Source organism: Corapipo altera, unplaced genomic scaffold, assembly GCF_003945725.1.
Source record: "Corapipo altera isolate COAL_440 unplaced genomic scaffold, ASM394572v1 113, whole genome shotgun sequence".
Lineage (NCBI taxonomy): Eukaryota > Metazoa > Chordata > Aves > Passeriformes > Pipridae > Corapipo > Corapipo altera.
The window spans coordinates 11,950,189-11,963,211 of record NW_020884895.1 but is presented as its reverse complement, the minus strand read 5'-3'; the positions used below and the strand labels follow the sequence as shown (position 1 = coordinate 11,963,211).

Here is a 13,023-nt window from a genome sequence, read left to right as displayed (position 1 = left end):
GGCAAACTGAGCCCTGAGGGGCTGCTGGGCTGGAGCCCCCGGCAAACCGAGCCCTGAGGGGTTGCTGGGCTGGAGCCCCCGGCAAACCGAGCCCTGAGGGGCTGCTGGGCCGGAGCCCCTGCGGGCACAGCGTGGCTCTGCCCGGGGACACTGGCACCGACAGCCAGGCTGGTTTGCTGAGCCCGACCCGACCCCGTGCGTTTGGCACAGCCGGGTCTCTGACTGTACATCCATGGGCATCGAAACAGGCTGAAACAGAGACTGAACCCACGTACCTGTCCCTGTGGCCTGGGCTCTCCTGGGCATCGGTCTGCAAAGGTCTGAGGTGTCGCAGCGACTGCTCCCCCAGCCCGATGGTGTGTGACCTTCTCCTCCAGCCCGATGGTGTGTGACCTTCTCCTCCAGCCCGATGGTGTGTGACCTTCTCCTCCGGCTGCCTCTGTGGGGATCTGAAAACGTGGCTGTGGTTTTTAAATGAGGCGACTGACGCAGTTAAACCCAGAGTTCAAATGGCTCAATCACGTGGAAGTTACCGAAAGAGTGGGACAGAAAGACGTAAGTGCCCACGGAACAGCCCAGGGCCCCCTCTTTCCTGTTCCTGGGGAGGGGCAGGCGAGGGCTGTGCCCCGACACCCACCCTGCTGCCCACGGGGACTGATGGGTGGGGAATGGGCTGGGGAACAGCCGGGTCAGGCGTGGTGCTGGGCCAGTCTCGCAGATTTGTATGATTCCCATTAAGCTTTTGTGGAGGACAGATGGTCAGAGGTGTTTGACCTGTTGGTGCCAGGGACAGGAGCTGTCCGGGATGGAGGCCGGAGCTGTGGCCTGGCTGACCCCCTGGTATTGCCCTGTGCAGTGTGTCCTGCTGCTTTCAGGCCTGAAGGTTTAAATGTTTATCATGTGTTCAATATGTAAGGGTCCTGAGATGTGTGGTTAGGTCAACCTCAGTGTGTGGACTTTCTTGTGTGGTTCCCAAAAGTTCATCTGCTCAGTCCCAGATCCCTGACCTGGGGCTGTGAGTGTGTGACATCAGTGGCTGTTTCTTTGCTTTTGTTTTTATAAATCTGAAACCCTGTTGCACCCTGCCCCTCCTCCCCCATATATTTTACATTTAAAATCTGTCTGGAATCAGGATTTTGCAATGTAGTTGGTCCTTGCTCATTGTGATATACCTGCATGAAATTCCAGGTTTTGGGAATCTCGCGAGTGTTTGCTTTAGAGTTCCACTCTAATTTGTGGATTTTAAGGTATGTCGGGATTCTGCTGATCTCAATTAATATTCTAAACCTTTGGACATTTACCAAGCACCATTAAAAATAAAAATGACACATTAGGGAAGTAGGGGAAATATTTTTATTTTTTTTGGTACGCCATGGGAAAAGGTCTGACACCATGCCGGGGGTGAGGGACTGATTGCGATACTGAAACTCTAACTGGTGGTACTTGGTTGTAGTTGAGAATCCACAGGAATTTACAAACCCTGTACCAGAGCTTTGGGAAGGAACAGATGAAGAATATTTGGTTTTATGTTTAGTCATAAGCTGAAAGTTCAGACCATATTTGTCAAAATGTTTGCAAAGCGTCGTGATCCGGCATGATCCCCTGTCCAGTTGTGAGCAAACATGGGCTCATTTTAGGGTGTTCTGCTTATGCAAAGCTGATCTTGCCATACTTTTGGGGTTTTTTTTTAAACCCAAACTGCAGCACTGTCAGTTGTTTCTGTCTCTGTATCTTTGTTGTTCTCCCCTTTTCAGTAGTCAGTTTACAACTCAGGAAACTTCCAGGTCTAAACAGACAAAGTATGTGATAGTTGGGTAAACCTTTAGTGTGAAACGGTCTGCCCTTTCTGCAGAGGTGTTTTAGGAGGAGAACAGACATGTGAATATGAGTTACTTGGGTGTGTGAGGAGCTGGCTTGGGGTGTCTGAGGCATGATGTGCTGGGAAAGATGTGAAAGGATTAATTTACCCAGTGCTAAAAAAAATTGGCTTCAGTTCATCCAGCGAAGTGAGGAGCAAGGTTGGGGAGATGGAGCAGGGGCTTGGTTTGACACTGGTGTCATTTGGGACTTGTCACTCACAGGGTGGGTTTGTAGCAGGAGCAGGGGCACAGGAGTGTTTCTTGACTAGTGAAGCTCTTGGAGGAGGAGTTTTTCAAAGTGAATTATATGTAGCATTCCTTTGAACAAGGGTGTTGATCAGAACCCTTTCCCCAGTGCCTGCATGTAGATTCTTGTTGTTCTAATATCAGTGATCTGCTGGGGTGAGGAAGCAACATAAATAATGTTTTCAAAGCTTGCAAAGCAATTAAAAAATCATTCAAATATATATTGGGGAAGAGTTTTTATCTGCCTATGCCAGTGATCTTTCGCAGCCACAACTATGTAGATTTACATAGGCAAATACCAAGCCCTGCCACGCAGGGAACTGAATGTTTTTGCCATAAATGTTGAAAGATCTTCCACAAAGCACCAGATTCCCTTCCCCAGCAGGTTGGCGCCCTTGCTTAGAAGGCAGAGCCTCCAGAATCTGTTTAATGGAGTTGGGGAGCTCTGAAAGAACCACGTAAATAATATTTTATGTATTTTCTTAACAAACACAACCAGAACACAGCCTTGTCCTGTAGTCTCTGTGGGCAGGTTTGGGCTGGGGACCCCCAGCCCCTGCAGTCCAGTGAACACCCAGGCTGGGGTGCTGGGATCCAGGGATCCCTGGGTGCTGGTCCTCCCTGGGGTCCAGCTGGGACTGCTCTCCAGGCAAGTGAGAAACACGTGGAGGTGGATTTGCTTCACAAAGGTGTGTGTGAATCCAGCAGAGGTGTCCAGACCTTTAGCTGGAATACAATCCTGTGGGATGGTGGAATTCTGCTGCTGCAGACCAGTGGTCTCAGACCAAGAGAAGTTACCCCCGGTCTTGGAGAAGGTGCAAGGACCAGATGTTTGAAAATTTTTCACTCTTATCTGTTGGGACTAAAATGAAACACAGTGACAGAAGGGTGAAGCATGTGTTATTTCTCTTCCTGGAGTTTCTTTGTTAAGAAAAATGAAAGCATTCAGCCTCCAGAACTGCTGCCCGAAAGCTTTAGTAGAGACTTTATGCCCTGGTGGGTTTTCCCTGTACAGTGATAAAATCAATTAAAAAAACCCAGCTGCACTGAAAAATACAATTATAAAAGATATTATATTTGTACAGAGCAGATTGGTGGCTTTCAGCTGTTACCTTGGTACAGACAGAAATGCTTTATCACTGTGTCAGAAGCATGGGAAAACCAACAAACCATTCTTTCTGGATTTAAATGCACCTGGAGTTCCTAGACAGCTGTACCTGTGTGTTCACAGATGGCTCTGTGATGTTCTTGCTTGTTCCTGCACCAGCAGAGTTTCTGCAGGTTGGTGTGGAGGTGTTTGTGTTCATGTTAGTTCAGAGAAGTCCTGAGGAAGACCGTGCAGTGTAACTGTGCTCTTTGCTTTATAGAAGGATCCTCTTGAAACCCTTGCTTAGATTGAACATCACATCTTATAGAAATATTCTGACACTTTTTGCCCAAGGGTGACAAATAGTTATGTTTAGTTCTTAATTTTATAGAATATGTCCCTTAAGAAAACTTCTATATGTTTATATGTATATATATATAACCAAAGATATTTCAGGCTTTGTATGTATCTGTGAGGATTTGCTGTGTGGTTTTTTGATTTTCTTTTTAAATTTATTTTTTTATTTGTTGTCTTTCCCCCTCTCCCCCCAGTTGTTGGCATAGAATCCTTCCTTAAGCTGTACATTGCCACCAACCCTTTGCTCTGTGACCCAGGAGACACACGAGTGAGATTCCCAGCACAGTCTGGGTCCCCTTGGTTGGGCTGGTGGAGGCCAAGTCTGAGAGACTCATGCTGACCATCCTCGTGCTGCCTCTGAGGGCTCTGCCTGCTCGAGGGGGAGCTGTTGGGTGTTCCCAGGGCTGTCAGGCTGCTTTGGTGGCTGTCGTGTGTCGTGCCTGGCTTTGTGAGAAACAGCAGAAAATTGGTTTGGTTTTGGGTCTTTTGGATGATCCTTTCAGAGACCTATGGCCTGGAGCTCTAGAACATGCCATTCCAGGTACTCCTCTCTCTGTTTTGAAGATCCAGATGGGTTGTGTCACATCTTAGGGCAATCACAGCGTCAGTGAAACAGCACATTGTGAATACATTGGCACATACAATAATGGTTATGTGCAGAGAAAGAGCACTTGGTGTTTTGTGTTGAAACCTCTTTTGTTTGTTGTTGGTTCTCATCTGTTGTGTTTCTTTGGGACATTTGCATTCGTGAATGACTTCCTGAAACGTGCACAATTGTACAGACCTGAAACTACAAGATGTTTATACTTTCCCGAAGTGTATTTGATCTTCTGGATTTAGAAATTTCAACCTCACTCGAAGCTTTCAGCTTGAGATGCAGTTTTTGATACAGCTTTTCTTTAAAGGGGAGGCAGAGGAAGAAATAAATAATGGGGTCAAGGCAGATGTTCGCAGCAGAGAGCATCAGAGTGAACTCCTTGGCATAGTACAGTGATTTTTGGGACTGGCAGGTGAACTGGGAGCTGGTCTGGCTCAGGGTGTATGGGGTCCTGCAGAGGTGGTAGGGAACAAAGCAAATGACAAACACAAACATGATGCTGAATATATTCCGGCTGGTTTTTCTCTTGGCCGTGTCTGAGCTCCTTCGGAATTTTTTGTAAGAGTTGTATATTTTTTTGGATATAGCAGTGTAAAATATGATTAGCAGAATAAAAACAACCCAGAAAATCCCTGTGCAAATATAAGTTGTCGCTGTGTGCCACTGTCTGCCAAGCTCACTTTTAAGACCTATACATTTTCTGGAATAATTGTCTTTAGTGATTTCATTAGTTAAAATCATATTTGGAAATGATATAAGCATTAACGACAGCCATATGATTATAGAGACCACCTTGCTGTAGTTCACTGTGTGAACAAAGGAGGTGAACAAAGGTTTTACAATTTTGTAGTATCTGTCAAACCCTATGAGGCCGAAAAAGGTGATCCCGATGTACATGTTCATGTAGAACACGACTGCAGAGTATCTGCACACAAACAGGTTGAGCTCCGGAGGTGCAATCTCTGAATCAGCCAGGATTTTGAAAGGAAACGTCAGGCTCATGAGGAGATCGGCCACGGCGATGTTTTTGAGATAGACAATAAAACTCTTTGTGCTGGAAACGTGCAGGAAGAGCCAGGCTGCCAGGGCGTTCAGCGAGAGCCCCGTGAGGAAGATGAAGGAGTAGAGCAGTGGGATGACTGTCGTGGTCACTGCTGTGCGGGGGCTGCAGTTGTGTCCCGAGGAGTTTGTGCTGGTGTTGAACATCCTACAGTGCCTTCGTTCCTAGAAGCAGAGAAACAGTATCTCAGTAGGACAGAGTGATGCTGAGCTTTCTGTTAATTACTGTAAGTTTTCTACTCTTGCTTCCAAATAAACGTGGCCTGCCTCCCAGAAATGACCATGTTCCCACACCACAGCTCCCAGCAGTGGGGCAGAGTATTTTTCCAAGTGGTGCCATTTCACTCACTGTCTGGTGATGTTCAAGGGCATGCTGCTGCTCTGAACAGAGAATCCATTTGCTTCTCTATTTGACTTAACCCATTGCCTTCCAGACCTGGGGTGCCTCTTTCCTGGGCATGAGTCCAATTTGGGGTGATACTGCTGAAATTAGAAGGACCTCCTGAAAAGGCACCAATAGCAAATGGCATTTTTTATTTAAATAGTAATACACTGTGTTTAAAAACTATTCTTTCTGCTGTGTCCCTGTTCATTTCCTCTTGCCAGACTGTCTCAGCAGGATCCTCTCTCTGCATGTGGTGTGTTTAGAACTTGTTCCTGCTCTGTGGGGTTTTCTAAAGTGAAGAACCCACAGGTGGGTCTTTCTGTGCTTGGATTTGGAAGCAGATATTAAATGGCTTAGGAAGTTCGTTAAGTATGTTTTGTGCTGAGATTATTTCAGAACTGTGTCATTAGAGATGTGGATATTAAGTCTTTGTAAAGTCTGTTGTGTCTGTGCAGCATGGAGGACACCCCAGGCAAATTTTACATTTGGTACCAGCACATTTAGCAACTGTGTGTTGTTGAGAGGGAGCCACAGTCCCAGCCAGACTCTGCACATCTTTCCGTATCATTGCAAGTCCTTACCTTTTCTGCCTTGCCTGCTGTGGAGCTTTGCTAAGGGTCTAGAGCACTGTCCATTCTTGGGCACGGGGCCTCTGCTCTTGCTGTGAGTCCTGTGGGAGAGACAGGAAGAAAGTCTTTTATTGTGACACAGTCTTTTATTGGACAGTGTGACCCACGGTGCTGAGGGGCTCCTGCAGTGCAACACTTGCTTAGATCACCTCAGAATCAGCACTCAGCCAGGCTTCAGACCTGTCAGGACGTGGGAGCTGTTGAGGGCAGAGCCATGGAGCTCATGAGGCTGAGGTCATACCCAACCTCAGCCCTCACTGCATGGGTAAGGCTGGAGGCCCCTGTGGCCCCTGCTGTGCATTGCAATAGTTACGTTCATGAGCAGTGTTACCTGCTCTCTTTGTCACCTCCTCACGCACTTGGCTCTTTCTGGAAGGCCTTGTCCTGCTGCTGTGAGTGGTTCAGGGGGGCAGGGAGCACTCTCCCATCACTGGCCTGTCCCCGTTAGCCCACAGGGTGGCTCCTGTGGCTGCTGCTGGTGTGAGGCAGAGGGCACACGTTAGTGCCAGCTCTTGGGATGGGTGTCACAAACGGCCTTTTGTACTCGAGCAGCAGTTCTGGGCCCAGAACGCCTGGGCCAGCATGAAGTGTATTGATTTGTGTAAATGATGTCAACTCGTTGTGCGAACCAGCAAACTTGATTCACTGGATGAACAAGATTGATTTGGTAAAATATAGAAAAGCTTTGAACTTCCTTAGCTTGCAAATGGTGTTGTCTTGGCAAAACACACAAAAAGGGAAGTAGCATAAACCATTAGAAGTGCTCAGTCCCCTCTGAGGTCAGACTCTTGCACTGTCCCCTGACTGTCCCCAGTAGCATTAAGGCAATTCTTGAACTTGGCTGTCAATTTTCAAAGTTCATGGCTGATTTACTGAATGTAAGAATAATCTTTACAAGTCATGTTTCTTTTATTTTCCCTGAATTTACCAAAGATTCTGTAGTACCAAGTGCACATCTGAGCTATTTTTGGAAATGAATGCAGCTGCTTGATAAATAAATAAGCAATGCAATTACTGGGTCAGGAACTGGTGACAGTGGTGAATGTCACCAGAAATCTTTTTTGAACTGCGAAATGGAGTTAATCAGGGCAGATGATCGTGCCTGATGGTACCTCTGATGTTAGGAGGAAGCTAGAGATGGAGGAAGCACGACATACACCGCAGCTATTGCAAATTGTGCTGAGTGTGCTAAAAGAAGAACCTTGGTTTAAGATTTTCTCTCTAATGTGGTGGGAATGTCGGTACTGGGCAGACTTGCAGTGCTGGCCATGCTGGTGCAATCCAGTGAGAAAGCTGCTGTGGGTCTCCCTGGGGGTCTCAGAAGGGGCAAGGCTCAGGAGCACAGGCAGGGCCAGGGAGCTGTGCTGAGCTGTGGGTGCTGTCCACGCTCCCACGTGCCTGGCTGGGTGTCTGGGGCTGGCTGAGGGGAACCCTCTCCCCCAGGCACTGGGACACTTCTCAGTCTGTGCTTGCTCAGGGCTGCTCTGACCCTTCTCTGCATCCCCACAGAGGAGCCCTGCCTGGCAGCCTGTGGGGTGGGTGCCAGGTGGAGCCACTCAGGGTCCCTGGCTGGAATTGCTCATCTCTGGAAGGCAGTGCTTGTGGAGATATGTTGGTAGATTTAACGTGATGCAAGTTTGCCAAGAGACAAACATTTTGTTATTTACTGCTCTTATTATGTCATTTGTCATGGGGCAATGTCTGGGTTTTAGTACTTAAGAGAATAAAGGTATGCAAAATACACTGTGGGTTATTTTAGTGCCTGAAAATGGTGTGTTGGGTGGTAGTTGTTCTTGTTTGTCACAGAATGTAGTGGAGGGAAATGAGATGAAGAGTGGAATTAGGATGACAAAGGATGAATTAGGATGAAGAAATAAAGTCGAGTTCCCACTGCAGGAAGCAGTTAGGGAGTAACTGCACTGGCACCAGACATGGTGCTGGTGCCCCCTTTCTGCGTGGCTCTGGGGAGGGGGGTCAGTCAGTGCAGTGTAACCTCTGCAGTGTCTCAGTTCCTCACTGCTGTGCCTTCCAGACCCCTCGGGGCTGGTGTGTAAGGACAGAGGGCCGAGCGAGCCGTGTCTCTCCTCAGCTGCTCCTCGGGGTGCTGGTGAGGACAGTGTCCCCTCTGACAGCAGCTGAGAATGGATGTGTGTCCTGGGAATGTCACTGTGGCTGTGGCCCTGTGAGAGCCTGGTGACACTGTGGGTGTGTCCTGTCTGCAGCTGCAGTTAGTAAGGGGAAGAGCAGAAGTGTGAACAACTCTACACACATTAACAAATCACTTTGAATCCAAAAAGGCAAAATCCAGGATGCTGTAGTGAGGAGGCAGCAATTGGTGACCACAGGTATTGCATTGGCTGGATCAGAGGGGATGTTCTCCTGGCACATGCTCTGAAGGACATGGCAGGAGAGCCAGCAGGTGCACAGAGCAGAGCAGTGTGTACAGGTGCACAGAGCAGTGTGTACAGGTGCACAGAGCAGGGCAGTGTGTACAGGTGCACAGAGCAGTGTGTACAGGTGTACAGAGCAGTGTGTACAGGCACAGGGAGCAGTGTGTACAGGTGCACAGAGCAGTGTGTACAGGTGCACAGAGTAGTGTGTACAGGTGCACAGGGCAGAGCAGTGTGTACAGGTACAGGGAGCAGTGTGTACAGGTGCAGGGAGCAGTGTGTACAGGTGCACAGAGCAGTGTATACAGGTACAAGAAGCAGTGCAGATCAGCAGGTGCAGGGAGCAGTGTGTACAGGTGCACAGAGCAGAGCAGTGTGTACAGGTACAGGGAGCAGTGTGTACAGGTACAAGGAGCAGTGTGTACAGGTGCACAGAACAGTGTGTACAGGTGCACAGAACAGTGTGTACAGGCGCACGGAGCAGTGTGTACAAGTGCACAGAGCAGTGTGTACAGGTACAAGGAGCAGTGCAGATCAGCAGGTACGTGGAGCAGTGTGTACAGGCGCAGGGAGCAGTGTGTACAGGTGCACAGAGCAGTGCAGATAAGGGGGTGTATTTCCTGTTAAAGCTCTCAAGGGCAGCGTGGGCTCCTTTGGCCACAGCATCTGGACACCTCAAGGGCAGAATTGTATTTCTGTCTTGCAAAACCCACCAGTAATTGTTTCATTTCTCCTTACTCTCTAGCAGTCCCTGTGCTCTCTTGAAATCTGAAATTCAACAGCTTCATTTTTCTGATAAGCTAAATTTTCATTCCCTTTTTGTTTCTGATTTTTAGACGAGGGTCTGCATTATTCTGACCCCATAAGCTTTTAGCATTAAAAGGTTACCCTGTGAAGTCTCTGTGCAAACCCTGATACCCACATGGAAACTCAGACAATGCTTTGAGCTCTTTGCATGTAGTATCATTTTCAGATCTAGCTTAAATTTTTTTTTTTAATTAAGCCTCAAAATTTCCCCACGGAGATCCATCCTATCTCCAAATTACCATGTCAGAGTGGTGGATACGAGGGGAAATGTTAGGATCAGATAAGAACAGTTTAAGAACTGAAATATAATGACAAAAAGATTGCAATGAAAAGAAAATAATAACTAAGAGAGATAAATAAACCCCAAGAAGAACAAGTAGTGGGTGAGCTGTCCTGGCAGTGCCCACCCCAGCTCCTTATGCCCCTCTGTGCTGGCAGGGCATGAGAAGCAGGAAAGTCCTTGACTTGGTGCAAGCCCTGCTCAGCAACAGCTGAGAACATCAGGATTGTTCTCATCCCAAACCCAAACACGGCTGTGTACCAGCTACCAGGAGAAAATTCACTCTTCCCTAGCTAAAATCAGGGCACTAGGTCAATCAAACATTAATAATCAGTAATTTTGTTGTCCCAAAACTAGATTTTTAAAAGTAGTAAAATGTGTTTCAAATAAAGAAATTGTTCCCTTTAATATTCTATTTTAATGGTAAAATTTGTCATTTAAATATTTTACTTTAAATTCTATTTCTGATGTTTTAAACTATGAGTTTTATACAGTTACATTTCCTCAGTCGTAAATTAAAACAAAAGTAGTTGCTAAGAAAAGATATTTTTCTTAAGACAGAGAAGAGGAATCCTTGCCTGTGTGTCCTCCATCTGTGCTGGCTCAGCCTCACAGGTGTGGAGCAGTTTCTGTACAGCTTTCTGTAGTTAGTTACAACTGCTGCTTTGTGCTCTGAGTTGTTAGTGGTTTGCAGAAAGTATGGATTGCAGAAAGTATGGATGTTCACCTTATTTGCCAATGTAAAAAATAAAGTCTCAGTGGCAGTTAATTGAGAACGTTGGCGGGGGCGGGAGCAGGTGATGGAAGGCGACGTCTCACCTGGACAGAAGTGCGGGATGGCGCCGGTGGTTCCTCCTCAGCTGCGACACACGGACAGACGGACAGGACGAGCCCTTCACAGCTGCCCTGACACGGAAAACGGCCGGGAAGCTGCAGCCTGGGAATGTCAGGGGGTCCCGGTCCCGGTCCCGGTCCGGCCCCGTGCGCGCTCCCGGCGGAGGCTGTGCCGGGGATGGGCGCTCCCGCCCCGGGGGGATTCGGGGCAGATCGGAGCTCCCCGCCCGGGCGGGAGATTTCAGAGCAGGAAGGGGAAGGGCTGGGGGGCCGTGCCCTGCCCTGCCCAGCTGTGCCGGGCTCCGGGAGCCGCCGCTGCCCGGGGCCGGTCCGGGACACGGGCGCTGAGCAGCGGCCGGGAGGGACACGAGTGCAGCTGGCACAGACAGCAGCGAGCGTCCCAACTGCACGGCTGGAGTCTGCTTTTCCTAAACTGTTCCCAGGGCTGGCTGCGACCTTTCCTGTGACGCATCCTGCCCCGGGACTGCTGCTCCGTGCATGGGAGGGCTCTGAACTGGAGCCACGGGCTTGCGTCGTGCCTGCCCAGGGCGTGCTCACACTGGGAGATGGATTCTGGGGATACCTGATGGGTCTTTGGTGTTTGGCTGCTTTTTTTTTTTTTTTTGTCCTGTTCTTTTCTTTTAATCCTACTCACCTGCCTGGCTTCCTCCTTTTCTATTCCTCCCATAGGTTTACTGGGAGGCTTTGAAATCAAACACAGAATTAGTGAAAATGTGTGGTAATAGAAAAGCTAATATCTTTGTGAATGTGGGAAAGGAGTATGTTCTGAGAGGGAGCTGAGGTTGGGGGAGAGAAATTGAAATTTAAATGTTTATTTTAAAATAAATGAAATATGTAAATTGTGTATCTTAGAGCTGATAAACATCTAGAGCATGGCTTGAGCTCTGCTTGACAGTGTGTTACCCAAACCCTCCAGTAAATATACAATTCCTCATGGGCATTCCTTTTGTGAGGGTTTATCCATATACAAGGAGGGCTCAAAGGCACAGAGAAATGAATGTACCTTCTGTGATGTGTTGATGTCGTGTGAACATCCTTCCCTCGGGGCTGGGGCCTGTCAACCTGAACCTCCAGTTCCTTCCTCCCCCCCAATTTCATTGAATCTCTCTCAGTGCAATAAGGGGATATCTTGAGGGGTAAAATTGTCTGTACATTTTTGTGAGCACTCTTGCCCCTCTCTCATTTCTGAGACTCCCAGCTCGAGCTGTAGTGGTCAGTTCATGGCTTTGGGGTGATGGATTTGGTTGTTGGTTTATGGATCAGGCAGGACAGTGCACGAGGCTTCTCAGGTCTTCCCCAGAAGGCACCAATCAACCAAATTTTCCATCTTTTTCTGTCCACCCCATGGTCATTTCTTGAAGTGAGCACAAGAGGAATAGGTCAGATAAGGCTTTGGCTTTAAAAACCTTTGAGCCTCTGAGACAGAGTTTGTAATTAATTCTAAAAAAACCCCAAACTTCATTTTTTTTTCTGGTTTTTTTTTTTTTTTTTTTTTTTTCATTTCTGTGCTTCCTCTCCCCAGAAGCAGCAGCAGAAGCCTCAATATCCCTTTTGGGACCAGGGTCAGCTTTCAGAGTGTGACCTACAACAAACTTTTTCCAACAGCTTCCTCATCTAAGCCTAAAATTAAAATAAGCAATGTTCCATTTGTGTCCAGATGGAATCCTTGCAGGAGAGGAAGAGAAGTGCAGTTTGACCAGGACAACTTAGTTTGAAAGAGGAGTATAAAATAAAGAGTAAGAGGAACTTCTGGCAAAGCAGAATTGTCCCCAAACCTTGATGGAATCTGTCCCTCCCATGGGCACTTCTGTTGAAGGAGGTCATTGTTCAGAGACTTAGTGAAATTTGGAGAAAATAACTGAAACATTCAGGAGTTCTTCCCATTATTTCAAGTGTCTGAGAATTTAGCAAAGAGCTGAATATGCTTTTTTGCTGATTCATCAGAAAAATCATGGCTTGAGCCTGCAGCCAACACTTTGGGTCAGACTGCCAACCTCTGCGTGATGGAAGTGGCCTTTGCTGTGGTCTAATATGGTAAATGTGTCACTGCAGGGCTGGCCTCTGCTGGGGTGACATCCATGTGTGGTGCATCTTTGGGGTTTGATTGCCTGTTTATTATTCCCTGTTTGAAAAACTGGCTTTGAATGGGGAGTCTGACTCAGAAAATTCCACCTGGCTTAAAAGGGGTTCTCAGTGATCTCTGATACCCAGTTCCTTTCCCGGGGTCTCAGATCAGATCCTGAGTTGCTCTTGTGCCACGTAGAAATGGGGCTGTGAAGTTGTAAAGTAGATGAATCAGTTTGGATCGTAGTGGTTTGGATATTCTTTTCTATGCCTCCCCTGCTGCACTCTCCACCCAGGAAAAACCAGAGAAAATGTGGCCCTGGTAACCTGTGTGACTGGGCTGGCTGCTCCTCTGAGCCCAGCGTGCAGGTGGTGGGACAGCTCGGGCACATCCCTGCTGCCTCTGC

At 47.8% G+C, this 13,023-nt stretch overlaps 3 protein-coding genes across 3 annotated transcripts in view; 1 reads left to right on the top strand and 2 right to left on the bottom strand.

Moving 5' to 3' along the window:
• Positions 1-372, bottom strand: part of GPR171 (G protein-coupled receptor 171) — a 3,637-nt gene extending 3,265 nt beyond the window's left edge. The window contains exon 1 of the mRNA XM_027647343.1: positions 276-372. The gene's annotated coding sequence lies outside the window, so the exon portion shown is untranslated. The remainder of the gene's footprint in view (positions 1-275) is intronic.
• Positions 1-13,023, top strand: part of MED12L (mediator complex subunit 12 like) — a 91,748-nt gene that overhangs the window by 27,632 nt on the left and 51,093 nt on the right. The window lies entirely within an intron of this gene.
• Positions 3,173-10,631, bottom strand: P2RY14 (purinergic receptor P2Y14). The gene is made up of 3 exons (XM_027647349.1): positions 10,517-10,631; positions 6,173-6,261; positions 3,173-5,371 (listed from the first exon to the last, which is right to left on the bottom strand). Exon 3 carries the CDS (start codon positions 5,351-5,353, stop codon positions 4,340-4,342), a length of 1,014 nt encoding a protein of 337 aa, XP_027503150.1. The 5' UTR covers positions 5,354-5,371; positions 6,173-6,261; positions 10,517-10,631; the 3' UTR covers positions 3,173-4,339.